The sequence below is a fragment of the Eleginops maclovinus genome, chromosome 20 (assembly GCF_036324505.1).
Source record: "Eleginops maclovinus isolate JMC-PN-2008 ecotype Puerto Natales chromosome 20, JC_Emac_rtc_rv5, whole genome shotgun sequence".
In the NCBI taxonomy this organism is placed as follows: Eukaryota; Metazoa; Chordata; class Actinopteri; order Perciformes; family Eleginopidae; genus Eleginops; species Eleginops maclovinus.
Window position 1 is genome coordinate 22,787,454 of NC_086368.1, and position 25,821 is coordinate 22,813,274.

The following is a 25,821-nucleotide window of genomic DNA, read 5'->3' on the forward strand; positions in this document are numbered from 1 at the left end:
GGACAGTTTTTCAATGCCAAAAACTATGTGCCTATACTGAATTTTTGGCTGTAATGATATTTCATGAGGTTTTCTTTAATGATATGAGATATACTGTATGTGCCATCAGTACAATGGGCACAAGCGTGTCCCCGAGTGAGCTGCGCCTCCGCTATCTCTCAGTGTCAGTCCTTGACCTGGTGATTAGGGCAGCATGTTTTGGTGTAGAGCAAGCCATGCAGGGTGGGGAAAGGCCTGTGTGAATCCAGCAGATTACCATAGCTCTCTTAACCCCACCCATCCCCCTAACAAGTCATGAACACACAGTCACACACACATTTGGGACCTTTTACCCATTGACAAATGAGTTATTCGTGTTGCCTGAAAAACACACAGAAAAGATTAGGTAATGTGTGAAATTTAAAATCTGAAACATCATTCTTCACCCTTAAAATCAATAACGTCTTCTATTCAACAATAGTTAAAGATAAGCCTTATCGGGTTGACAACTTTGCTGCATTGCGTTACATTACCTATATTAAGACTTCTCTTCGTTTGAATACATGCAGATTTTAAGTCTGTTTAATTCCAGAGGTGCTCTGTGCTCTGGTTTATCTGACAGGTCGCCTGCTGTGCAAACAATTAAATAAAGCCTTTGGGCTGGATTGATTTTAGAGATGTTTTGTTTACAGAGGCCCTGAAGGTGTCACCTGATGGAAGCTCAAGAGGACAGTGTGAAGAATACTTAAAAGTATACACCCTTTGCTTAAGGCCAAACATTAGGAGACTATGGATTAACTAATTGTGAAGTCCTCCCTTAATTGTATTACAAGCTTGCTATGATGATTGACCAGAGACAATTATCTTCTAATTCATTGTTTCATTTTCTGTGGACATCCTCCTTCATCACTCATGTTTATTCCCCCTAAATTACTTTTCATCATAAGTCTGTGTATATGCCAAGGATAACCTTCTACTTTATGCAATTCTGAGAAACATCCAGGTTAATGATTAATATTTGTATCATTTGGCCCGGCTCCAATTTGGGTGATAATCAGAGGCCCATGTTTTGGGGGAGCCTGAAATCAGTAACAGTGATAAAGATGCCCCTCTTGTTTTGTTAGATCAAAGGGTTTACATTTAAAGTGAGGAAATAATTGTATTTCTTCCTACCATGTGATCCTTTACTATGCTAATGAAGTAATCTTCAACAGGTAGTGTGTTACCAACACCCACTAAAGTGTTTATCACCAGTGTAAATACTCAAAGGTTTGCTATGCATTAATTTGAAGGAAAAACAGGAGCCATGACCACAACACATTATTTTATTCACACGGTGCAGGTACGGCTAATGATTGAAAATAAAGATTGTATTTGTTTTCTACACATTAACTGTAAATTCAAAGCCAGGTCGTTCAGTGGCAGTTTGGCTATACGTCAGAGGCTTTATCCACAAGTATAAATACCTGTGTTGGCATATTTTTCCAATTAATAAAAGTACATCTGCATTTAGATGTGGGATAAAAGTAGCAGATAGGAAATCAGTAAGACATATTTGCAGAACTAAAGTAGCTTCATTTTAAAGTTCATGTTTATATGCAAAACATTAACAATGTTGTAACGTAGCTAAATGCTCAGTCATAGTTTACCACAACCAAAGTAAAGGGAAATTAAATGATCAACACTTACTCAGGACTGAGTAATTGCACCATCATCAAAAAGGCTCCAGCAGTTTCACTGTTAGTGACCTGTAATTGACATGAATAAGCAGTTATGGCAGTGGCAGTTACACAGCAGCTCATTAGCAAGTGGGTTGGATTTTATCCAGATGCTCCTGCTTCTTCGTTCAGTATATTGACACATATGCCTGTGGATGTAGATACAGGACCTAATCAAACTTGTAAATTAGGAATTCTATGTTTTTCTGAGTTGATTTATTGATTTAGTCCCCATGTCCATTGGCTTACAATAAACATAGGCCTAATCGATTTAAAGCAGGGCAACAGAGAAATGTAGGACTAAAGCAGCATTCATATTTGTCAAAACTAAAACTTAATCGTGGGCCACGAGGCAAAAGAAGAAAGTGTCCTGATACCTGCCATGCCCAGATGAAAATAGGAAAACAATTAAGTATTCGAAATAATAAAAAAAAACTGCAAGTTATGTATACGTTTACCATAACGATATACAACAAACACCCACACTGTATAATCTGTTTCGAAATTAAAACTTATTTGCTGGATTCCTCCCCATACATGACTCTGTAAATCAGCATTTGAATTATATTGTTGATTAGCTAAAGTGTATGCAGTTAGGCAAATGTCAAGGTGTCAGCAGGGGAGGTAATGGACAAGGAGGTTATCACTAATAGACGTCATTGTATTTAAAGAGACATGCTAAATAATCACAAAATAAAAGATGCAATCAAATTAAAGACAAAACATGTTTAAAGGGCGAAGGCCACGGACATAGAGGGGCGGACCAATATCAAAATTAGATGTAGTTTTCTCTTTAAAATGTAGGCCTTATATCATGTACACTTTTAACTGTATACTCAAGAAAGAAAATGATGGATTATAGTGTTTGCATTTAGACACTTTCACATCATTCATCCTACATGAATGCCTGTGTGTCTCCTTCATCTGCACAAGTTACATTTATACAGTGGTGGGTAACGCAAATGAGTAAAAAAGTACTTTTTTCGGGTAACGAGTACTTTCCACGTTCCTTTTTTAAGTCTGCACTTTTACTCTTACTCGAGTAAATATTTGAACTAGAATTCTACTCTTTACTCAATTACATTTTCCATTGTGCGTTCATTAAAATGAGCATTTTGAAGTACACATATCTTCGTTAACTGGAATACAAGCCTTCAGGGTTAGCTACGCGCCCTCCCCCGGTTGCAACATTTTTGCGACTCCAAAGCCGAGGAGACGAGTCGACCGTTAAGTTGGGAGTGAGGACTAGAAACGCCATGGATGCGGAGATGGGCGGTAGTAGAACTGGAGCAGCTCCCACTCCCGTGGTCAACCCCTGGCCACATCTGGCCACACTCTTCCTTCCCATGCGAAGGAAGGGAGAAAACTTCATAATGAAATGCTTACTATGTCACCCTAAGCTGACCACGATATCAGCCTTAAAAAAATTGTCATCTAACCTCCGCAAACACGTTGATGTAAGTTGCATTGTTTTCTGTCAGTGGCTGGCTAGCGCGAGCTAGTCCTAGCTGCATTCGACCCAGAACAAGCCTAGCTAGCAGTAGTAGGCTATTGCTTGACAGTATAACTTCAGTTGAATATATGCTTCAGGAAGTGTTGACAACAGAATGTAACTGAATAAATGCAGCAATTATGTTGTAGGCAATTTTGTAGATTGCTGAACCAAATGTAATGGTTGGTAACTTGTTCTAGCTATCATGTTCTGGTCGTGCAACAAACTTGTTAGCTGGAGACCTAGCAGCTAGTTCTACCCTAGCAAATAACACTATTCTCTAGGCTTGTAGGCTATCAAGTTAAACCAGTCGATGCTAGCGCGATTGTTTCAAGGTCATTTAAAAATTAGGCGCCAAATGATCAGTATGCTATAATGTAACTTAATATTTAGCAGGACGAAGGATATTGCACATACCAGCGGTACATGTTTTTAAGTAAAACGAAAATTGTGCAATGAAATACTTTTGGAGATTATCTTTTAATTTTGCAAACTTGAGCAGCATGAGTTTAGGTCAGCCCAATGTATAACAGGTCTGTTGTCTTAGCCTATAGTGCTATCTGATATAACTAAAGCAGATGTCCTGTCCTGTATCACATCAAGCAATTCTCTGCAGTTTATCTGATATCAGATCTATATATAGTCTAGTCTTGTCGGGTTGTCTCAGCTTTAAGTGTTCTTGTAACAGGGTTTAATGTAAATAAAAGTGGATATCATGGATGTCAAATATGTGTGCATACAACCAGCATGACCCTATCTGTGTCCTAATGGTAGTTTTTTTGCTTGTGCTTCCATTACAGAGGAAGCACCCAGGGAAAATACATCTTTATGAAGTGTGCATGTCAAGATCCAAGACCCCAAAATACTGGGAATGCAGTGCAGGCCAAACTTCCTGCGAGGATGGTAGTTTCCCAGATAAATGTGGACAAACTCATTGTTAACCTTATCTGTGATGCGTTGCTCCCTTTCTCCCTTGTTGAGTCTCCATCCTTCAAATAACTTATTACAACATTGAGCCCTACATCTTCAGTGATGACAAGGAACACTCTGAGGGTGAGAATTAATATGGCGTGTGAGGGCATGAAAAGCAAGTTAAAGCAGGCACTGAGCTGCAATGATTATGTGGCCACCACAACGGATTGCTGGACAGCTCATCACCGCAGCTTCCTCTTGTGTCACCTGCCATTGGATTGATGAGGTCAGCCTCCAGAGGTGTTCCGCTGCCCTTGCATGTCGACCCCTGCAAGGGTCACACACGTTTGACGTCCTCGCGTCTGCACTCAATGATGTTCATAGGGAGTACCACATCCAGAACAAAGTAGTTAAAACAACCACAGACAGTGGATCTAACTTTTTGAAGGCCTTTAGGGTGTTTGGTGAGCACTCCCCTGAGCTGGAGGATAACGATGAGACAGATGATGAGGATGATTCTGAAGATGTTGACTTTCACAACATGAGTAGTATCCTAGATGCAGATACCCATCAAGACGTTCTGCTACCACCACAGCAAAAATGTGCTTGCCATTTGCTTAATCTGATAGCAACTGCAGACATGTGTGAAGGAGTGGAAAAGGAAACTTTCAGACGTGTGTACCGTTCAACATTCGCCAAATGTTCTGCTCTCTGGAACAAAGTTGGCCGTTCTAGCCAGGCAGCAGAATTTGTTGACCAAGAGTGTGATATCAAACTCATCAGGCCCATCCCCACACGTTGGAATTCTACGTTCCTGGCTGTTCAGAGGTTAGAGCGTGTTTACAAAGAAAAAGGTGAAGACGCCTTGAGGAATGTCTGCTCAGAATTCAAAGTCAAGATGTAAGATTAATTCACTGAATGTTTTCTCTCTTACACACATACACACACTCATACACCCTCTCTTTCTCTCTCTCTCACTCATGCACACACTGTCCAGCAGTGGCTCAGTCAGTAGGGGTTTGGACTGGGAATCGTAGGGTCGCCGGTTCAAGTCCCCGAACAGACTTGAAAATATGGAAGGTGGACTGCTACTTGGAGAGGTCCCAGTTCACCTCCTAGGCCCTGCTGTGGTGTCCTTAAGCAAGGACACCTCCAATCCCCCCTCCCCATTGCTCCTTGGGCGCTGCACAATAGCTGCCCACTGCTCCTAGTACTGGGATGGGTTAAATGCAGAGGACAAATTTCACTGTGTGTGCTCTGCTGTGTGCATGTATGTGACTAATAAAGAGGGTTTCATCCTCCGATTCTATCTACTGTCATTCACCTGTCTAACTCATCCTCCTTCACTCACTAACACTCTTTCACTCACTTAGTTCTTTGTTCATTCTTGTTAATTAATACTAAATTTCCTCTTCTCCTTCAATGTACGGTTCAGCCCTCTAGAGATGTCCTTCCTGGAGGAGTATGTCGCTGTTATGAAGCCTATGGCAGCAGCGCTGAACATTCTCCAGTCAGAGACAAACGCCTACATGGGCTGGCTACTACCCACCATCTACTTTCTGGAAGAGAAGTTGGTGAATATGGAGTCATCAGTAACGGTCTGCCTCCCACTCCTCCATTGTCTGCACTACGGTCTGAAAAAGCGCTTTCAGGAAATAAAAAAGGGCCCGGAGCTTATTGCTGCGGCAATACTGCTTCCAAAATTCAAAAACAAGTGGACAAATCAGAAAAACATCCTCAGGCTCGGTAAGGTTTGTTAAACACTAAATACACGGATTGATGTTACATTTTAGAGATGTCCAGGGAAAATATGAGTATATAATATATAATATAATATATACTCATATTGTATGTTCTTGTCCATTTCTACAGGACTGGACTACATCAGGTGACACACTTAATCCGAGGCGGAAATTGAGGAAGACCCAGAAGAGGATGACGACTTCTTTTCCAGTATGAAGGTCAAGAAAAACGAATGAATTGGAAGGCTACCTGTCCTGTTGTTCTGAAAAAATTGACCTTCTTCACTCATTTTCTGCTCTCCAGAAACTGTCCATAAAAATAAACACTGCACTTCCTGCATCTGCAGCCTGCGAACGGCTGTTCAGCTGTGGAGGGCTGCTATTCACAAGCAGAAGAGCAAGACTAGGGGGCAAGAATTTTGAAAACCATCTACTGATGAAACTGAACAAAAGGTTTACTCAGCAATTCACTCTCACTCCCCCTTCCCATTCCCATTCTCACTCTCACTCCCCCTTCCCATTCTCATTCTCTCTCTCTCTCTCTCTCTCTCTCTCTCTCTCTCTCTCTCTCTCTCTCTCTCTCTCTCTCTCTCTCTCTCTCTCTCTCTCTGCCAGCCTTTGTTCATTGGTAGTTGAAATGACATTACATTTTTAGAATATATATTTTTAAGCATTTGTTTGATGGCCTATATGGTGTTATTGTCGGTCTTGTGTTTGTTGATTTTATAAGTATATATTTGTAGATGTTTAATGAACAATACACACAATGATGCAACTTGTGAAGAAATGTTTTAAGAATGCATCTCTTTCTCTCTCTCTCACTTACTCACTCACACACGTTATGTCTTTTTCACTGATCCAAGCACTCCAATACAAAGAAAAGTAACTTGTAATTTGAGTAACTTTATAACGAAGCACTTTTTTACTCTTACTCGAGTAGGTTTTCCAATGGGAATATTTACTTTTACTCAAGTAGATTTCGAAGGAAGTAATTGTACTTTTACTTGAGTACAGATTTTCAGTACTCTACCCACCACTGCATTTATACAAGTACTCTTTTAAGACATTAATCAACACTTATCATATAAACTAGGCTGAGTGGGTTTTTATGTTAGGGATTTCTATTCTTACCTTTCCTCTGCCTTAGGATATGCTGCTCATGGCCACCAGTAAATGAGGAGGATTCACACAATAATTCTTTAAACTGCTTTGCTTTATGGCATGAAAAGGAAAAAAGAGCCTTTATATTTAATGAAGAAAACAAAGTAAGTTTATTGACATATCAATTGAAATATATATAATTATGAGCATCTTCGGACCATATTGTGTTAATTGGGGATGTTGTTGTGAAATTGAGTTATATTTGACAGTAAAGCTACATGCAAACTTATTTTAACGCATTAAATATCTGAATTGAGATGATACATAACACATCTGTGTGGAAAGCAGTGGAAATGTTGATTATCTAGAAATAACTGAAAATGTTCCTGCAACTTTCAAAGGTTTATCTATGCTTTACCTTCAACTTTACTCAACGTGGCGATCTGGCCCTGAGGACAGATTCTGTTGGCAGTGAGAAAAAGCCATCTGCTGCTGTTTAACCCTGCCATTAAAACACAGCACACAAGAGAGAGAAAGTGGAGTGTGAACGTGGAAGTAAGTTTGTGTGTGGGGGGGGGGATAGATAGGCAGCCTCACGAAAAACATAATGTGCCAGTCAATGCCGGTCATTTGATTATACCTTTTACTCCAAAACATAATGGGGAACGTTACAGTTTTTGATGGAAAAGTTTCACCAACTTCCAGACGTTTATACATGCTAGAAAAACAGCATCCCGCTTTATCCATATTTCCCCCACCTGGTATTTTAAGACCTTGAAAAAGCAGCTCTTCCAGTTAATGATTGGCCAATGTGGGGAAAGTGTGCACTTACACTGTTGACTCTTATCTGACCACAAAGCAACTGGAGCAGTATGTCCGAGGCTGACATTAATGGAGAGCACAGAGCTTCATTTAAAGAGACAGGTCAATTTATTTTTTGTCGGCTGGGGAATAGATAGCACGCGGAGACACTGTTCACAATAACGGGTCTTTAATTGAGAGCAGATTGTGGAGTTTGCTACTGTGTGATTGCAGGGTATATTTATTGGCTAATAGGGCAGAACATGAAATGGAAATGATGAATTATTAATTGAATAAAGATTATTAAAATATGTGCTTTCTCTTTATATCCTTTCCTGTCATATCACTTCTAATGTTCAGGCTTAGACCCCCTCCTAAAGGAAAAAGACCACTCAAAACAGAAGTTCTTCTCAGGGATGAGATCTACATCCTTGTTCTGATGGGTTCAGCCAGCAGAACCCTTGATTCACTTTTCTGGTTTTCTCAGGCCTCATATTGCCTTCCCAGAGACACTATCCTCTGTACAGGCACGTCAGGAGCCAGGCCTGAGTCCCACCAGCTGTACTCTGGGGACAGCACACATGTTGGCCTGTGGTCGATCAGGTATCTGTTCAGGTAGCTCTCCTCGAGGCCCTTGGCCACCACCCCGTTAGCGTGATCCTGCAGAATGAGCAAAGAACATGCTCGGGCCAGTTTGTGCATCTCAGAAACCAACCCTCCATACAACTCAGAGGTGTAGTAGTAGTCTCCTTCATCGTCTTCCACGCAAGCAGACGACACTTCTTCAGTTTCGTATGGAAACGCGTTTCGTGGCATCCCATAGAGCTCTGGGTGCAAAGTGGCCACCAGGTCTCCGAGGATCTCCTCTCCCACAGGGGCCATGAACTCCTGATCGATGTCAGCACAGAAGATGTAATCAACCTCTCTGCCGATAGGGTTCCTGATGGCATCGGCCAAAAGGGGCATGCGACGACGGGCCAACCTGTCCCATCCAGGCAGCTCTGCGATAGGAACCACCTTCAGCTCTCGTTTTGGTCCCAACTGGATGGGGGGGTCCACAGAGTTGGGATTGTCCGTGAGAATGTAGTAGGTGACCATCTGACCGGGGAGGAAGTGTGTCTCAGCCGAAGAGAGGAAACGGTGCACGAACCGAGCGTATGTTCCCACCACGAAGGCCAGGAGACCTGTATGGATTTCCTGTTGTGCAAATTCAGCCCTGCGCATAGCTGACTTTCGATTGTCTCCCCACACTATAGGATCCCCCCATGGCGTCTCCAGAGGAGTTTGTAGTGCTGCTGCCTTGATGACATTCATGTCTGTCATTACTTTTCCCCTGTCCATTCCCAATGCATGAAATAAAGGATGAGGTGACTTCACATCGACACCAGTTTTACGTCCATGGAGGAGGTCTGAGAGGTAAAAACATGGTGAGATGGTAGACTTTATAAGAAGTACAAATAAACATTTGTAAAGCTTGGAATAGTCACAACTGACCTTTTTAAACTTTCTTTTGCAATTTGTATTTTATTGACATTTAGCGACTTTTTTATCGTTTACTATTTACCTTTCACTATTATGTCTGTGTCTGGATATTGTTCTACATGCATAATACTGTTGAGACGTTCTCTTTATACATCCATGGTTTGTACTCACATATGATAAGAGACAGGAGAAAACAGTACAGGACCAATTGTATCTTGCTCACTCTTACTGGCCCTGTTTGAAAGACAAAAACACACAATAAAGTAAAGCTTAAAGTTATTTTCTGATAAAAAGACATGGTTAGAAATAAGAGATGTATCAAATGAATAAGCAGTGACAGGTGGGATATGCAGCATAGTCATATAAAACGATGCACGTGATGCTGAGCAAACAGAAATATACAGAGGGTATAACAAAAGTAACACGTAAGTAACAATTAAATAAAGACTTGTGCTGCTTTCCTGGGCATATTTTCAGGATCAAATTACAAAAAGGAAAGCATATAGACACTGACATTGCACTTCAATCTGTCAGGCTCACTCCCAATCTGATAGTTTTTAAAGCAAGTTAAATTTAACAGAGCATGTACAAGTACAGCTGTCACAAATCAGTAACAAGTGAGGGCAAAACAACCAGATCTGACACGAGCAGAAGAGGTGAAGCAATGGCTGAGGTTGTACTGACCTGCAGGCTTCTTGCAGAATGGGAACAGCACCATATTGTGACCTGCTGGTGGATAAACACACACACTTTTCTCTGAGGCCACTGTTTTTGACAAAACAAATCTGTGCCCTTTTCTCTCTCTGTCTCTCTTCTGCTCCCTGTGCCTCTTCCTGGAAATGTGCAGTTTTTCCACCAATGGTTACTTTCTTACCTTGCTCCCTCTTTCTCTCTCTTGCGGTTGTGTTTTTTATAATATTTTCCACTCCCTTTTCTTCACATATCTTCTTTATCGCCCCCCTCCTCACTTTCTTCCTCAGGCTTTTGCAGTATTCTGTTTTGGAGGAAAACCAAAGCTACCAGATGTGTGGGGAATCTTGGCTAATGGGAGGGGCTAGAGGAGAAAACATGGAAGAAATAAATATACAGTGAAGAGGAAAGAGGATTTTAACATTCTTTCCTCCTACTCGTGTGTAAAGTAGAACAATAAACCTTAGACAATGGATGGTAACTCAAAAAACTCTAAGGGGAACCTCAGTAAATGCTCGGCTTGAAGTCATTCTCCTGAAAAACAATCATATCTTACACATCTGAAGGTTTTTCCTTCTGTACAGAGAAGAGTCAGTATGAAGTAGATATTTGGGCACCCAGGCAGCAGTTAACGTCAGCAGGGCGTGGTATTATTTCTGTCCACAAGGTGGAGGCACTGATTAGGAAATGCAAGGATAAAGCTGTTGCATTCTAACAAACATTAAGAGACAGCATGCTAGAGATCTTTTATAACTCATGTAACAGAAAGAGCATATCCGTTTGAGTGACTGTGTTTATTGTTCAACAGACCTCTCAATAATGTTGGGCCACTTGACAAAATATTGAATTCTCACGTTTTTTACGCTTAGGGATAATACACAAGTTTCTTTAGCCATGATAATATCAGCATAAACATGCTCAAGAGAACAATGCTAGCATACTGATATTTTAAAGTTACTGTTGTAACATTCACTCACCATCTTAGTTTAATGTGTTAGCATGCTAACATCTGCTAATTAGCCCTGATCAGTAGGGTAGGTCTTTTTGGAGGTTCCTAGTAGTCTACCAAAGGGGACGCCAACGAAAAGGTTGAAGCTCAGGCTTGTTTAACAAAGCTAGACCTATCCCCAAAGTGCTGTGTTAGCCAGGCGCCAAACCTTAAAGGTCCCCTATTATGCAAAATGGACTTTTTGCTATCTTTTTTTATATATACATTATACATAAATATGTGTCCCCGGTGTGTAAGGAGACTCACAAAGTGTCAGAAAATACAACACTCTCTCTTTTCGTCTTTACCCACATCTCTAAAAACGGGGGTAAAAACGAGCTGATCCAGATTTGCTGCTGGTATGACATCATATCGGAAATGTGGGCTGGCTTTACATTGAACTCCTGGCAACGTCCCATCCACGTGACACGTCCCAACCTATCGTCCGCAATATACAGTTGCGAGCTAAATCCCCTCCGCAGTACCTCTGTGTCTCTGTGCAGGATGTCTGCAGGAGGGACTTAGTTTCTCTGTTAGAAACTTCTCTCTTCAGACATTATACTGTACATCAGCACCATGTACAGTTTATTGAGTTGGCTCTGAAGTCCAACATAACATAAAAGTTATGTGTAATTCAAATCAATTGATATTCTCATTGATCTGCCACAGGTTAATACTTTAGCCACAGCTGCTCTCAACTCCAAACGCGGATGTGTGTCTGCTGACAGAGACTCAAACAGACTCAAGAGGTCACTTTGCAGTTTATTACGATAAATCTCATTATTTTTTTTATGTATATCCATACAGCAATTGCAACATAAATTGGTTTGTGTAAACAACATTGGACTGAAGCACCAGTCAAAAACATAAAGAAAACAGCATGGGGGGCTACACTAAACAATGGATAAATTACAGGATGCGTGTGAAGCGTTGTCCCAAACAACGTTTTTCCTGTCACCTTGCTGGCAGAGAAGCGGGGCAGGCAGTTCCATGTTGGAGGATAGAGACTCTGCATAGAGAGGATTCATAACTATTCATGTCATAAACACTAACACGAGCATCTGTAAATTGATTTACACCACTTGGAGATGAGAATGCACATTTATTACAGCATATATTAAGGCGTTCAAGATGAGTGTGCTTGAAAGTTGAGGTGCAGAGCCCCTATTCTACAGAGTGTCTGGTCAGTTTCTAGGTCCATAAATGTCAAATAAATATCAGAGGAAAATTCATATTAATAAAATCATCTCCCCAGGATTTAAGGAACTGTTTATAGTTGGCATATTGCAGATGATTATCAACAACATGCCAGTTGCACATTCACTGAAATACACACAGAAGCTTTTTGACAGCAAACATTTTGGCAGTGTTTGTTTGTAGTTTTGATTACTACACTGACTTTGCTGTTGTTGAATGAACTACATCACAAGAAAATAAACTATTCGAGGGTTTGATACTGTATATTATATATTATTTCCGTACTATGAGGATCTTTAGAAAAATATTTCATTTAATGCAGCATTGTACTAATACAAAATAAAACAAACTGCACAAGAAGAAGATAATCAGTTTTCTTTCTCTTTGTGAATGTATCGCTACTCCAACTGAAAGACTTCCATGTGTCGAATTGGTTGTTTTCTCTTTTTTAAAAGCGTTTGGTACAAGTTTATTGTCTCTTCTGTATAGTTTTATAATAAATAATCTTTCGCACTCTTTTCATATGTCTTTTATCATTTTACAACTAGTAGAGTCTAGATTATGTTTTTCTTGTTGACACCCTGAGAATAATTCTTTGCCAACTCATTTTAAACTTTTCAGATTTCAAATCTGTAAAGTATGTTAACTCTGATTTCATAACTTTGTGTCAGTTGTTTAAGGATGTATTTGTTTTCTGTGATTAAAGTGAGTACGTTTCACATAATAGCGTGAAAAGACACTCAAATTAAACTATGTCTGACATATAAGTATGAAAAGAAACTGAAAGTGTATTGGAAAGTGAACATTGAGATGCCAATTGTTTTCAAAACCAAATTACAATCATTGTCTTTGTATAATATATAGATAATATATAGATACTAATACAAAACTTATATTCCTAAGGGTGGCATGCTTGAGCAGGCAGTGAAGATGAGAGAGACAAGGCCTACACCTCCTTTCTTATGATTTAAATACTTTCACAACATGGAGATACAGTTTGGCAGAGAGGCCTGAAACCAGTCTGTTGAATCATGTGTGGACTGGAAATTTCGGATGACTGAATAAATTAATGAATGGTGATTGGCAAATGAAAGTAAAAAGTAAAAAGATCAGATATGCAGCATTTTGGGGGAAAACAGAACTAAGTGGAAGAGTTCTCTTTTCTGTATTTCTTCTCTTCATATCCTCCTCCATTGCCCGAACACATCCTTCTGCTTCATTTCTCCTCTCCTCCTATCCCTTTGCTCCTCTCTGATCTTATATCTTTCTTCGCCTCTTCCTTCTTCCCCTCCTCGCCTCTTCTTCACTTGCGATCATTATCTATCATCTCAAACAGGGCCTGGAGCAGTCGGTCGTCTCTGTGCCTGTAGGGCTTGTTGCTGTAGAAGCCATCAGTGTAGTCGCTGTAGACACTGTCCTCGGGGCCTCTGTACTTGTTGATCATATCAAGAGCCTGGTACAACGTCTGAGGTGGGAGCCTTGTTGCGGGAAGAGTGAGGCTCCGGCTCGGCTCCTGCTTCCTCCAGGCTGGTGCAGACTGGGGCTGCTGCAGGGCAGGGGTCTGCCTGTTGAAGGCCCTCTGAAGGAGGCGCAGTAGGGCCAGGGTGGGGGAGTAAGGTGGGTTTGAAGGACTTTTGGGCTCCTTCTCTGGTTCGGAAAAGAGGGAGGCTTGTGCAGTCTCTGGAGTCTTTGGAGGTGGAGGTGCCTGTGTGGGCTCCTGTGTCACAGGACAGACAGAGAGGAGGCAGGTTATTGATGTGTGACGCAAATTTTGAGATAAAAAAAGATCTACAGGATGTACATCTAAAGATAGATGCTATAATTCTGTTCTATTCTGTTTACGTTGGTATCATAATACAGTTTTGTAATGTATGAAGTCCCAAAGAGCCTGGACAGTGAACTATTTCTAAAGTGAGTGGGCCAAACAAAATGAATCTAAAATGAAACTGACTAAATGACTGTGCAAACATCCTGTTGATGCACAGTACTGCAATTTCTTTCTCCAAATATGGTTTCCCTCTCAATAGGGAACTGAAACTCGACACGTTTCATTCAAATCTCTATAAATGTCTTGAAATATTACACAGAATCTCACAATGCACACTACAGTAACACCGCATTGCATTTGTTTCAGTTATTTGTCCTATTGCTTTGTCCTTGAACTTATTTAAAAAGGATTTTTTTTTACATATCATAACATTATTTGCATGTGTGGGAGGGACATTGGGTAGCTAAAATGCTATGTTACAAAATGTTACTTGAGATTCTTGTAATTATGTGCTATTGTGGGGACTCAATACTGTGGGCAATTGTGACAGGAGCAATTTGGGGTGAAGTGTCTTGCCCAAGGACACAATAATGACATGCTAACTGCAGTGGGGATTGAACCTGTGCTCCCCTGATCCGAAGTTTCATACTGGGGTTTATGAACTAATATCTGCAAAACAAATGCCTCTGTGCTTCTTGTATCATGCTCATTAACTCTTAGCCATGTTGCATCTACCTCCAACATGTCGTCCATATGTTCCACACCACGGCGGTCGTTCTGCACAGCGTTGTAGGGAATATACACTCTAGCTTTCTTCATGTGCTCAGGCTTTTCTGAGGTCCCATGAAGAATTAGCTTCCAGCTCATAATCCGACCCTCGTTCTGCATACGGCCTGACTGTGAGGGGGAAACAACGTTGGTCAGATCTCAGGAAGAACTGGCGGAAGCTCAGCAGCTACACAAACCAGCCAAATATGCTCTTTCATAATTAAAAGTGTGTAACTTACAGTATCTGTGATCTTCAGGGTCCATGTACCAGCAGGGTCTTCTCCCCATGTATGCACAGACATGAAGTCCCAGTTTCTGAACCCATTAGCGGACGTGTCCCTCTCTCGCTCAGCCAGCAGCACTGTGCTCGTGCCTGAGGGGAAACACAGAGGGTTAGATCAGATGAGAACTTTTTTATTTTACCGTAGTGTGTGTGTTTCTGTGTGTGTGTGTGTGTGTGTGTGTGTGTGTGGGTGTGTGTGTGTGTGTGTGTGTGTGTGTGTGTTTCTCTGTGTGTGTGTGTGTGTGTGTGTGTGTGTGTGTGTGTGTGTGTGTGTGTGTGTGTGTGTGTGTGTGTGTGTGTGTGTGTGTGTGTGTGTATGTGTGAGTATTTCTTACCGGCTGGGGAGGTGAGTGTTATGTGCAGGTCCCCTCTCCTGGTGTATTCAATGCTGGCCTCCACCTGCACATGCTCGAGGGAGTGGACTGCGTTCTCTTGCCCGGCACAGGCTTTGGTTGGAACCTCTATAGTGATCTCCCCCGCTGCTTTTATCTCCCTGTGGGACGCATTAAAATAGCAGGGAGTGAGACACACAAACAGCAGCAGCACCTGACATGTTCTCTTTGCTGATCTTAGGGCTGGGAAACAGCAGCAGGGTGGGAAAAACAAACACCAACTGCACACATTTCCTATGATTGTGTGAAAGGGCAATCCCAAATTTAGCACATCAAAGGTGTGCATAATACATAATAATACATACAACAGATTTTGGTCATTCATTTGCAAAAAAACGATAATCCCAAACTCTCCCAGACATGAATGAAAGGATTTCCGTATCACGATGGCATTAAGCTGGAGGGGGTTGTAGACCACTAAGCACTGGCGGAAATGAGCATTGGCGGAAATGAGCCAAATCCTCGGGATTAGACAGGGATGTAGTAAGGCAATGGGGAAACTGGGTGTCGATGGTACGGAGCATCATAATCCAAATCACAAATTGCAAGATGGACAGATAGAGGAATAACGTTAGCTGTAGCTGTTGTCTGCTGGTGAAATTAAAGTATGTTTCAAAGACAAAGAATGGCAGCTAAGCATTAGCCCTGGACACTCTTGGGCCTGTAATCCATGAAGGAATGCAAACAGAACATCTGTCGAGACAACAGGAGGGGGGATTATTTCCCTCGACTTTCTGTCCTTGTGGCAGCTTTTGGATTTAGATATTTAATCCTATTGTTAAACAATTAGCATTATTGAGTATTCAGAGTTGACGATTGACCTCAAATGCTCTTAACAGTGATCATGAAAAGTGATGATTTTCTACTTATCTAAATTAATTGTCAAATGGTATAGGAAGCCCTCCCAGGCCTAAAACCAGTAATTGTCATGACAGCGGTGCGTCTTTAAATGGAGATATGGAATTAATTTGTGTGCTTTGTATGATCTAAAAGGTCAGGACTAAAGCAAATAAAGCTTTTGAATGCAAAAAAACTACAACAGCAATTTCTTTAACAGTTTTGCATTCGGTCACAAACGTAACCATGATTTTGCATATGATTACAACCAATATGATGATGTACAAGATTAACCAACCTAGGCAATTACTCCTGGGCCATTTGATAAGCTACAAAAATCACAAAGTAGGCCTACAGGAGAGCAGCTGACACATACCTGGGCTGGAAAGAGTCATCCCTGACGATGCATTGCTTCTTCTCAGGCACATGCTTCCACATGGCCGGGTCAGCGAGATCCACTAGGGCTTTGGCGTTGAGAAGGCCGAAGCCGAAGCGGCTGTTGACCATTAGCCCCGCTCCGTTCCTCTTCCAGCCAGGGTTATTGGCCAGAGGGTCGAACTCTGAGGTCCAGACTACGATGTGCTGCAGGTCTCTCCAGGTAAGGTCCGGACTGAGGGAGGGAAGATAAACACGGAGGGATACCGTAAGTATTTATTGATATTTATATAGAAGTGTGATTCACATTTCATAGAGAATATGACATGCATATTGTTGAAGTGTTCCATTTGTAGTGGTACATACTTTTGTTCCAGTGCCAGAGCAAATATTCCAGCAGCCAGCGGGGCAGAGGCCGATGTTCCCGTGTGAGTCTGAGTGCACTCATTGTGCAGATCAGCACTCGTCTGAAAGCAAGCAGGCAATGAAACATTAAAATGAAATTCCTGCATTAAATGGATTGTTTGAAGCGGGCTTGTTTGAGGTGCTTATCCACAGTCACTGTATTATCTATAGTACATGTCAGTTGGCACGCCCCAAGTCTGGAAAATAGATTAGAGCACCAGCACAGAAGCAAAGCAATGCACAGCTGAGGGCATCTTTTAGCCACAATATAACAGAAACAAACTAACCAATCGAGATAGCAGTAGACACCAAACTCTCATATTCTGCCAAAATTTCATGTAGTTTTTAAAAAATCCTAAATAAATACCTAACACAACCCCACTTTACAGAATCTGAAATATTGCTTTAAGATAACATTGCAAAACAGGCGAAAACTGCCAAATGTGACCTAACATAGCTTGACACAACAGGCGTATTTCTTACAATCCTCTGGTCGGTGTAGTCTCCACTGCTGTATGCTGTAGCCAGGGTGGAGGAGCACTTCTCTGCGTACCAAGGGGACAGACCCTGCTGGGAGGCACTGCTGATTGAGATGGTGTAGATGCTGTCTGTGTAACCATCACAATCACAGTTATCGCCCTGGCGCCCACCATTACCTGAAGCCCAAACAAAGATAGAGCCTTTCCCACCACGGCCCTGCAGGAGAGAGAGAGAGAGAGAGAGAGAGAGAGAGAGAGAGAGAGAGAGAGAGAGAGAGAGAGAGAGAGAGAGAGAGAGATGAAGTCGACAAGAAACACTTCAAAGTTACTGCCTACTTTAGATGCTAAGTTCTACTCCAGCATTAAAAAATAAATGGTCCAAGGTAAATCTTTACGGAATAAATGGTCCTTATTGATTGTATTCAATCTGATTCACTGCAGTAGATAATAGCCCCCATTAGTAGCCTCAGTCTGAGATCACACCAGTCGAGGGTGAATAAAATCATTTACCTTCTGGATACCGTATTCGAATGCCTTCTGGGCCAGGCGACCAGGGCCCTCCACTGTCTTGCCATCATCGTTGGGTCCCCAGCTGGCACTGTAGATGTCCACATGGTTTGGATTGAACCCAATAGAGCTGGCCTCGATGGCATCTGTCACAATCCCGTCCAGCATACGGATGCCTGAGCACAGAGAGGCAGGAATTTCAGTGACCAGTTACCCTGTTGGTTACTACTGTAATCATATACTGGTTTTGAAACTCATGGACATATCCTCAATCTATGGCTTTATTTAAGGAGGTGACTTACTGTATTTACTCATTATCAGGTAAAAGAGATTATGGGTTTGTTTTGGGGTTAAGATTCATGATTCATACTTTAAGATGAACAAAGAACCAGCTCGCTATGCTTCGTTGTTGCAGCCCTACCTAACGGTAAAACTTACCTCCAACCTTGGAGTTGTATGCCACTCCAACACCACATTTATTGTTGTCTGCCTGCATGGCAATCTCCCCAGCACACCTGGTCCCATGTCTGACAAAAAAATGGCATAAAAATGAAAGCATTCACTTGAGTTTTTATCACTAATCCTGCATCTATTCCCTCCATCCTTCAAGTAAAAGCTGTGTTATTAGGTGTGATTTTGTAGAAAACAGTGGACACACTTTTTGTGTGCTCCATTTTCAATAAATGAAATGCTTTCCAAGAGCTTATTCTGAACTGTTTGGCCTGCCCTCAGTATTCTATAGGATGCAAAACTCATCACAAAAGGCCCCTTGATTTCAGATTAGACAGTTTCTCTGGTAAAAGGGCATGTTTAGAGCAGAAAATATTGATTGTAATGACGGGTCATTGAGACTCTCTATGATTCAGGTTTTGTGGCACTGCAATTATTCAGCTGGAAGAATAGCCTTTGAATGGTTGAGTGTACTGCTGATAACAAAAGAGCACGGTGCTGTTGGCTGAGAGGACCATGTACTATGTGTGTGTTTGAGAATGCAGGCAGAGGGTGAGTCATTCACTTCAGGTGTGTGTGATTATTTTGAGAGCAGAGAAGGAAAGGGCAATGAACGTCCATTCCTAAACTTCTGCCATATTCTATTAATTTGTGTCCACGTTTCTTTTTACAATTTCATTGTAATAGCCAAGCCTCAAAATGACCATGGTGTCATATCTCATCTGTTTACTCACTTGTTTTCATTGGTGGAGTCGTATCTGGGGAAAGGGTCGGGGTCGTTGTCGTTGAAGTCGTAGCTGGCTGCTGCATCCTTTAGAAAACCAACACACAGAAAACCATCAGGGTTGACGTCAGTGAGAAAGGCTTCAAACGCACATCTGTCAGGGCCAATTTGCTGTCATGGAGACCATTATGATAGGTGACAAGGGGAGAGATTGATGTGTCCAAATAGTGAAATCATCAAATGAAGGGTCACTTATCTACAACAATCTTTCAAACCATTCAGATTGCTTTAAAATGCTGTTTTTGCCTCAGACTCATGTCATACTTTTACAAACAGCGGGAGTATAAATACTATTTGGTATGACAAATCATATCTGTTTTGTCCTTCCCATCATTTCTGTGCACTATGAAATGTGATTAAATGTGCCAATTAGGTTTTAATTAAAGAGGAAATCAGAATGAATGCATCCTTAAGTTTCTGTTTCACAGTCAGTATCCAGTTTAACTCAGATGCTTGTGACAGAATTACTGCTATTAAGTTATGCAAATGCACGCCTTTGATTATTAAGGATGAGCGTCTCGGTTGATTGAGCCTCTTTGATTCATCAGCTTTAACCTAATTACAGTGGGAGTTGTTTCCATCAGCCTTGTTGTCACACATTATTTCCCCCTCTCCCACCTCCTTAAATCCCTTTTATTTTTTCATTCATTAGCACAGGCGAAGCGGCAGCTTTTAACAGCGGCAGCAATGTTTGAAACCAAACCACAGATAGGGCTTTTTAAGGCTTTTAGCGTTCCTGTCAACAGGAGAAACTATGCCGCCATGAAACCTCAATGGACTTCTATTCAGTCATGCTTGCTTTCATTGGCTTTTATTTATGTGCATATGCTGCTTTCAGGCTATCAGAAAAAAGAAAACTTTCATACTCCCTAAATAGGAGTCATTCACAGCAAACTGTGCTTCCAAAATGCAAAATGCATCCAGGAATTGAAAGGCAAAAAGCCCCTTTGAAGGAGGATATTATCACACAGAAGATCTATTACATGTCTTTATGAACCGCCTTGTAAGGTGTCACCAGCAGCGTTGCTATGGTAACGGCAGACCCAGACGACGGAGGCTGTCTCCATGGAAACGGTGTCTTACGTAGTTGGAGTAGATGTCTGTGTGGTTCCACTCCAGGCCGTCATCCAGAACAGTGATGACCACTCCTTTCCCCGTGATGCCTTTCTGCCACACGGGGATCACATGCAGGTCAAGCTTCGGGAGCGAGGAGGAAGTGCGTGTGTCTTGCTGGAAGATAAAACATTTCAGGAGATGAATCCTCTGCAATTCAAGCTAAAGTGCGTACAGATAACCTCAGAGCGCTTCGTCTAGAAAGGCACTTTAAATATTCTTATATTCGTTTGAAAGGTTAGCGGCGGTCCTGCAGTTACCTCAGTTCCTCCACTGACCTTTACCGAAATTCATCACTTCGTTGTTGAGCCCCACTTATAGGCAGATTGCTGCCAGAGGGTAGTAATGATAAGGGCTTTGTATTGCAGCTCTAATTAATTTAACCCCCAAGATGCCATGATGCAATTCAATCCACACAATATCTTGGCACATTCGATCCCCAGGTTAGATTATTTAGAAGCCCATCTCTGAGTATCGCACCAAGTCAGTGGAGGGGCCTGTTTCAAATGGAAAATCAACGGGAGAGGGAAAGTGAAAAGGGAAGATGCCTGTCTGCTTGGGGAAGAGTGTGTGGAGACAGCTAAGACTAAAAAAAGACTTCTGCTCTTTGCGCATTATGCACAGACACTGCAGAGCACCACACCAATACATGACTCATCCCTGTGATGTATCTCCTTTTTCCCCCCTCCACTTTATCGCCCTGTCTTGAACACATCGTCTCACTACCGCTTCCTGTCAATACCTCTCTTTCTCTTTGGACAGTATCACTTCCAGCTGATTAAAACCTCAATGTAAACACACAACAGATGTCACACTTTAACACAATTTGTTCCAATGGCTGTTTTCTGGAGTGGATTTGACTCCCGACCAGCACATACCTGCATCTAGATGGTTTTCCTGTGACACCAAATGACTCACTTGTTGATGCTGGCAGCAGGGATAGATCTTAATGTTACACACACACACACACACACACACACACACACACACACACACACACACACACACACACACACACACACACACACACACACACACACACACACACACACACACACACACACACACACACACACACACACACAGAGCAGCTTATGCAAGTCTCTCTGCAGCTTTCGCACACATACAAGCACAATGAGATCCCCTGATGCACTATTAACACAGACTGACACCAGCAGAGCCACATACACACTTTGTCTCTTACACACACAAACACATACACACACTCACGCACGCAAGCACGCTCTCATGCACACATGCACACACACGGCAATCCAAGCAAGAGGAATTTCTAGCTACAAGTATGAGTCATTCCCTGATTAAATTATCAGGCTCCCACTCCTGATGGATAAAGACACACATCCTCTGCCTCCGTCACAGCTCCCCCCTCACTCTCATCTGCAAGCGTCACTACTTTCTAACCTCCATCCCTTTCCCTCATTATCATTTGTGTCCTTATTTCTAAATACGGTAGAGGTAGGAAAATAACATCACAGCATAATGGCAGATATAAAAAACCTTTTCTCTTTCCAGTGTTTTTCTTAATAGCTTTGTCCTTCCTGGGCAGACGAAGAAGATGAATCACAATGCTTTATTTGAACTGTAACGTGGCAGTAGCAGGGACACAGGCTGATGTGGAAATACACTAAACGGCACTTTAAGGCCAATTCCATTAGTGTCATCATCCCTCATAGGCAAAAATGATTCATCTCAATTTGTTTTCTTATTCCCCACAAGCGTGTGACTCATGTTCGGTTAGCGCAGGTGCGGAGAAGTGGAAGATGAGAGAACAAATAATGTGAAGCTCTCTGTTTCCAGAAAGCAACACACATTAACATCCTTCTATCTAAATCTAAGTTATGTATAATGGTAGATGGTATAGTAGAATAGTAGTCTGGTTGTGCAAGTTTTCTTAAATACGTTTTGTCACTGTATTTATATTATATGTGAGTTTTTTCATTTTAAATTGCTTAATGATTACCGATTCAGATTACTGGTCATTGTTGTATGATGGTATAAATGTATTGTTGAAAATAATATAACAGCAACTCATTATATTTGGTCAGAATGGCAATTGATTATTATGTTGAAATAATTCATCAATTATTCAATCAAAAGAAATAATCAACATTTATTGAAAATTATTCATTGATTTTAACCGTTTTTGTCATTTTTTATAAATATCTTTGGAAAGTCGACTATTTTTACTGTTTTCTGACAAATAATTAAGCAAACTACTATTCATCAAATCTAACAATGTGATGAAAATAATTGTGAGTTGCAGCCCTAATAGAGAAACTTGACTTTAATAAGTATTAACACCATCCAAATGTATGTAGTTTATTTTAGGATCAAAACCATTAAAGATGTCATTCACAGTGGAGAACACAAGAGTTCAGCCTACGGTCAGGATGAAGTGTTAGTAATGGATCTGGAAGATGATGCAGAGCTCTGACAATCCACAGACCACTGCTACTACTTGGCCTCAAAGGTCTGATAACCCTCCCATTCAGGGTGCATTGGGACCTAATGCCGTGCTCTACTCCATCCTGCAGGATTACAGTCTCTCTCTCCTCTCCACTGTCACCAATTAAGCAAATGGCTCTTTTGGTTAGAACTGCTTGATGGCATGCTTCATTGTTTTGTTACATTCTGCACACATGCAAGCATTCAAATTGCTGACTGAAATGCACATACAGTGCTAACACACACACACACACACACACACACACACACACACACACACACACACACACACACACACACACACACACACACACACACACACACACACACACACACACACACACACACACACACACACTCTCTGCTGTGTGGAGCTGTCCAGCACTCACAGTGCTTCAGAGAGTCTCAGGGGAGAACAGACCAGCTGCATGCAAGCAGAAGGCTGAACCAGACACAACAGAAGTACAACACATACAAACAGAAGGATGGATATTAAACTAAATGATTTTTTTTTGGAGATCTGGAAAGTATGAAGTTTTCACATATTTTAAAAACAGGAACAGACTTCTTTAAACGTGCAACAACTAGATCAGTTGAACCACTTGTTGAATTTATGATTCTCAATCCTGATTGATTGCTTTGTGTTGTTTGTTCGTGTGACATTCAAGCTTTATTAGAGACTCACCAGGTACCACTGCTGGTTCCACATAGGATCATCGAACAGCTTGTCCACCGGGCAGTCCCTGCACCCCCCGAGGGATGCTCGCTTGTTGCGGCGTTTCTCGTACTGCTGCTCTGCCCACAGCACCTACAGATAGACAGGAAGAGACACCTTACTTTAAATGGACAATATGATAATTGTCAGAATCATACCTACTATATATTTGGGTTTTACTCTGAAATATTTGCATGTTCAACATTTTAAAATGTTGAAATCTCATTCTATCTGTCTTATTGAAGTTGTATTTACCCTCTGACTGAAACACTCTGTTCGAGCGCATATATCTTTAAGGCTGCTTCCCAAAAAACTCCAGTCTACTTTAATTGGCTTGGAAGAACAATTTGGTGACCTTTGGGATCTGAACAAGTGAGTTTTTCATAGTATGCCGCCTTCAACCTTTTAAAAACGAGACATAATGTTGTGCACAGCATGGAAAAGCTGATAGCTAAGAGTGGCCACTCACCCGATCATCCTCCGACAGCCGCCTGGTGATGTGGTTGGCGCTTCGTTTCATTCTGCTAGGATGGTTGCGATGTTTGAACAAGAAATGGTCTTTCAGGGCCCCAATCTGCAGAGATGAAGGCATGAGATAGTCTGAATATTTTATAGAAAATTACATAAAACCGGCCATCTGGTCTATGATCCCTGTCAAACAGGTCTGAAAACAGTATAATCTCTCAGGAAGAAATCTTCAGGTATTCAGTTTTGAAAAAAGAAAAAACAGTTCACCAAAGAGTTACATCTTTATCAATGTCCTTATTTTTAAATATGTGAGGCTTTTGACTGCTGTGAGCTACATAGTTGGATAGTACATTTCTAGTATAGAGAGTATTTTCAGGTTTTATTTTAATTAAATCACATTGGAAACAAGCAAAGTACAATAAAGACGCTCTACAAGTGTGTATGCTTTTCTGAGGATGCAGCCTTAATGTGCATTTTTGGCAAAAGAAGAACAATTATTATTAACATTATTGCCATGGACGGACCGATGCTAATCAGTAAAATGCCTGGAATATGCAAACAATGTTTTCTTTTAATGATGTTTAGATAGATTAGAAGGGTGATGATTTAATTGTGACTGAAGTGTCTTTCAAACAAATGTGGGATAAAATAGAAACAGATATGGGATTGTGGTTTTAACGGAGCAGCAGAAGAAGATGGCATACAGTTTGCCTCAGCATCCATGACAGCTCAGTTAATCATTGACCGCTGCGGCTCAGAGCTACAGGTTTCACATTAATGTCCTTATATGATTCCCTATAATGTGTTTGTATAAGCAAAAGCAGCATGAGTCAGTCTGAAATGACTGGAAACACAGGGATGTAAAGAACAAGGTATATTAGAAACCAGAGTTATCAGGAGTGTGTAAACAGTGAGTCATGGATTGATTGAATCCTCCTGCTTTCTTTTATCATGGTGCTGAACATTTACTGTGTGCTTTTGGGCAATCATAAATGCAATGAGTTTCCATGATAATGACCTTTTCAAACACAGCAGAATAATTGATGGAACTATTGCATGCTGATTTTGTAGGCTGCAGGCTTTATTAACATTTCATGATTCATTTTGCTTTTATGGTTTCTACTGTTAAATTAGACGTTTGATATTAAAATGAGACATTATTCAGGTCGCAGTTTGCTTTGATAACACGCCAAATCACTGATATTCATTAAAACTGCCAGCACACTCCTTAATGTTATGAACATTTGGAGTTTTTTTAGTGAAACGGCAGCCAGTGCATTGCATTCAGGAGCTGCTCCGGGACATTTTGGTGCCTACCTGTCGGACCAGTTTGTAGTCCAGCTCTTTGGCGATCGACTCTGCAGCGTCCAGTCCTCCGGGGATCTCCACTGCCCACTCGTTCAGGTACTGCCTGTCCCCGAGAGAGGACTCCTGAGACCGGGGAACCACGGAGAAGAGGACGGCGAAAACACAACACATCATCGCTGGACGACATATCACTTCCATCTCAGAGGAAATCCAACCAGATAAAGAAAATAATATATATGTACAAACAGCTTCCCAAGAAAGCAGCCAAACCCGAAACCCTTTGTCAAGATATTAAAGAGCTGTCCTTGTTTTTTTCCTTCTTATTCCTTAGGAAACCGCTGGCTGAGAGATGGATGGAAGGAGGATCTGCGCGTTATTGGTCCGCCAAGGAGAGGAAACACTGGTAATGGGGAGGGTTGGTCTGTGCGTGTGTGTGTGGTCTCGATGGGGGGTGTACACACGTCAAATTACGGCTGCTCTGACGTCAGTTTGGCATAGTCTACCTTTGCTAAGATGTGAGTTCGAGTCCCTGGGGGAGAAACTCTGAACGGGAGGAGGAGGAGGAGATCCGACTAAAAATATCCCTGTTTGTCCCTGAAGA

At 41.5% G+C, this 25,821-nt stretch overlaps 2 protein-coding genes across 2 annotated transcripts; both read right to left on the reverse strand.

Moving 5' to 3' along the window:
* Nucleotides 1-7,072: 7,072 nt before the first annotated feature.
* Nucleotides 7,073-10,227, reverse strand: LOC134882366 (globoside alpha-1,3-N-acetylgalactosaminyltransferase 1-like). Its single transcript, XM_063910011.1, has 3 exons — nt 9,912-10,227; nt 9,399-9,461; nt 7,073-9,154 (listed from the first exon to the last, which is right to left on the reverse strand). The coding sequence occupies exons 1-3, from the start codon at nt 9,943-9,945 to the stop codon at nt 8,229-8,231; spliced, it is 1,023 nt and encodes a 340-aa protein (XP_063766081.1). The 5' UTR covers nt 9,946-10,227; the 3' UTR covers nt 7,073-8,228.
* A 1,439-nt stretch (nt 10,228-11,666) lies between these two features.
* pcsk1 (proprotein convertase subtilisin/kexin type 1) lies at nt 11,667-25,636 on the reverse strand. Its single transcript, XM_063909896.1, has 14 exons — nt 25,230-25,636; nt 23,914-24,018; nt 23,415-23,537; nt 20,234-20,380; nt 19,101-19,177; nt 18,355-18,443; nt 17,920-18,092; nt 17,414-17,626; nt 16,892-16,992; nt 16,527-16,760; nt 15,257-15,414; nt 14,878-15,011; nt 14,606-14,767; nt 11,667-13,819 (listed from the first exon to the last, which is right to left on the reverse strand). The coding sequence occupies exons 1-14, from the start codon at nt 25,416-25,418 to the stop codon at nt 13,406-13,408; spliced, it is 2,319 nt and encodes a 772-aa protein (XP_063765966.1). The 5' UTR covers nt 25,419-25,636; the 3' UTR covers nt 11,667-13,405.
* Nucleotides 25,637-25,821: the final 185 nt, after the last annotated feature.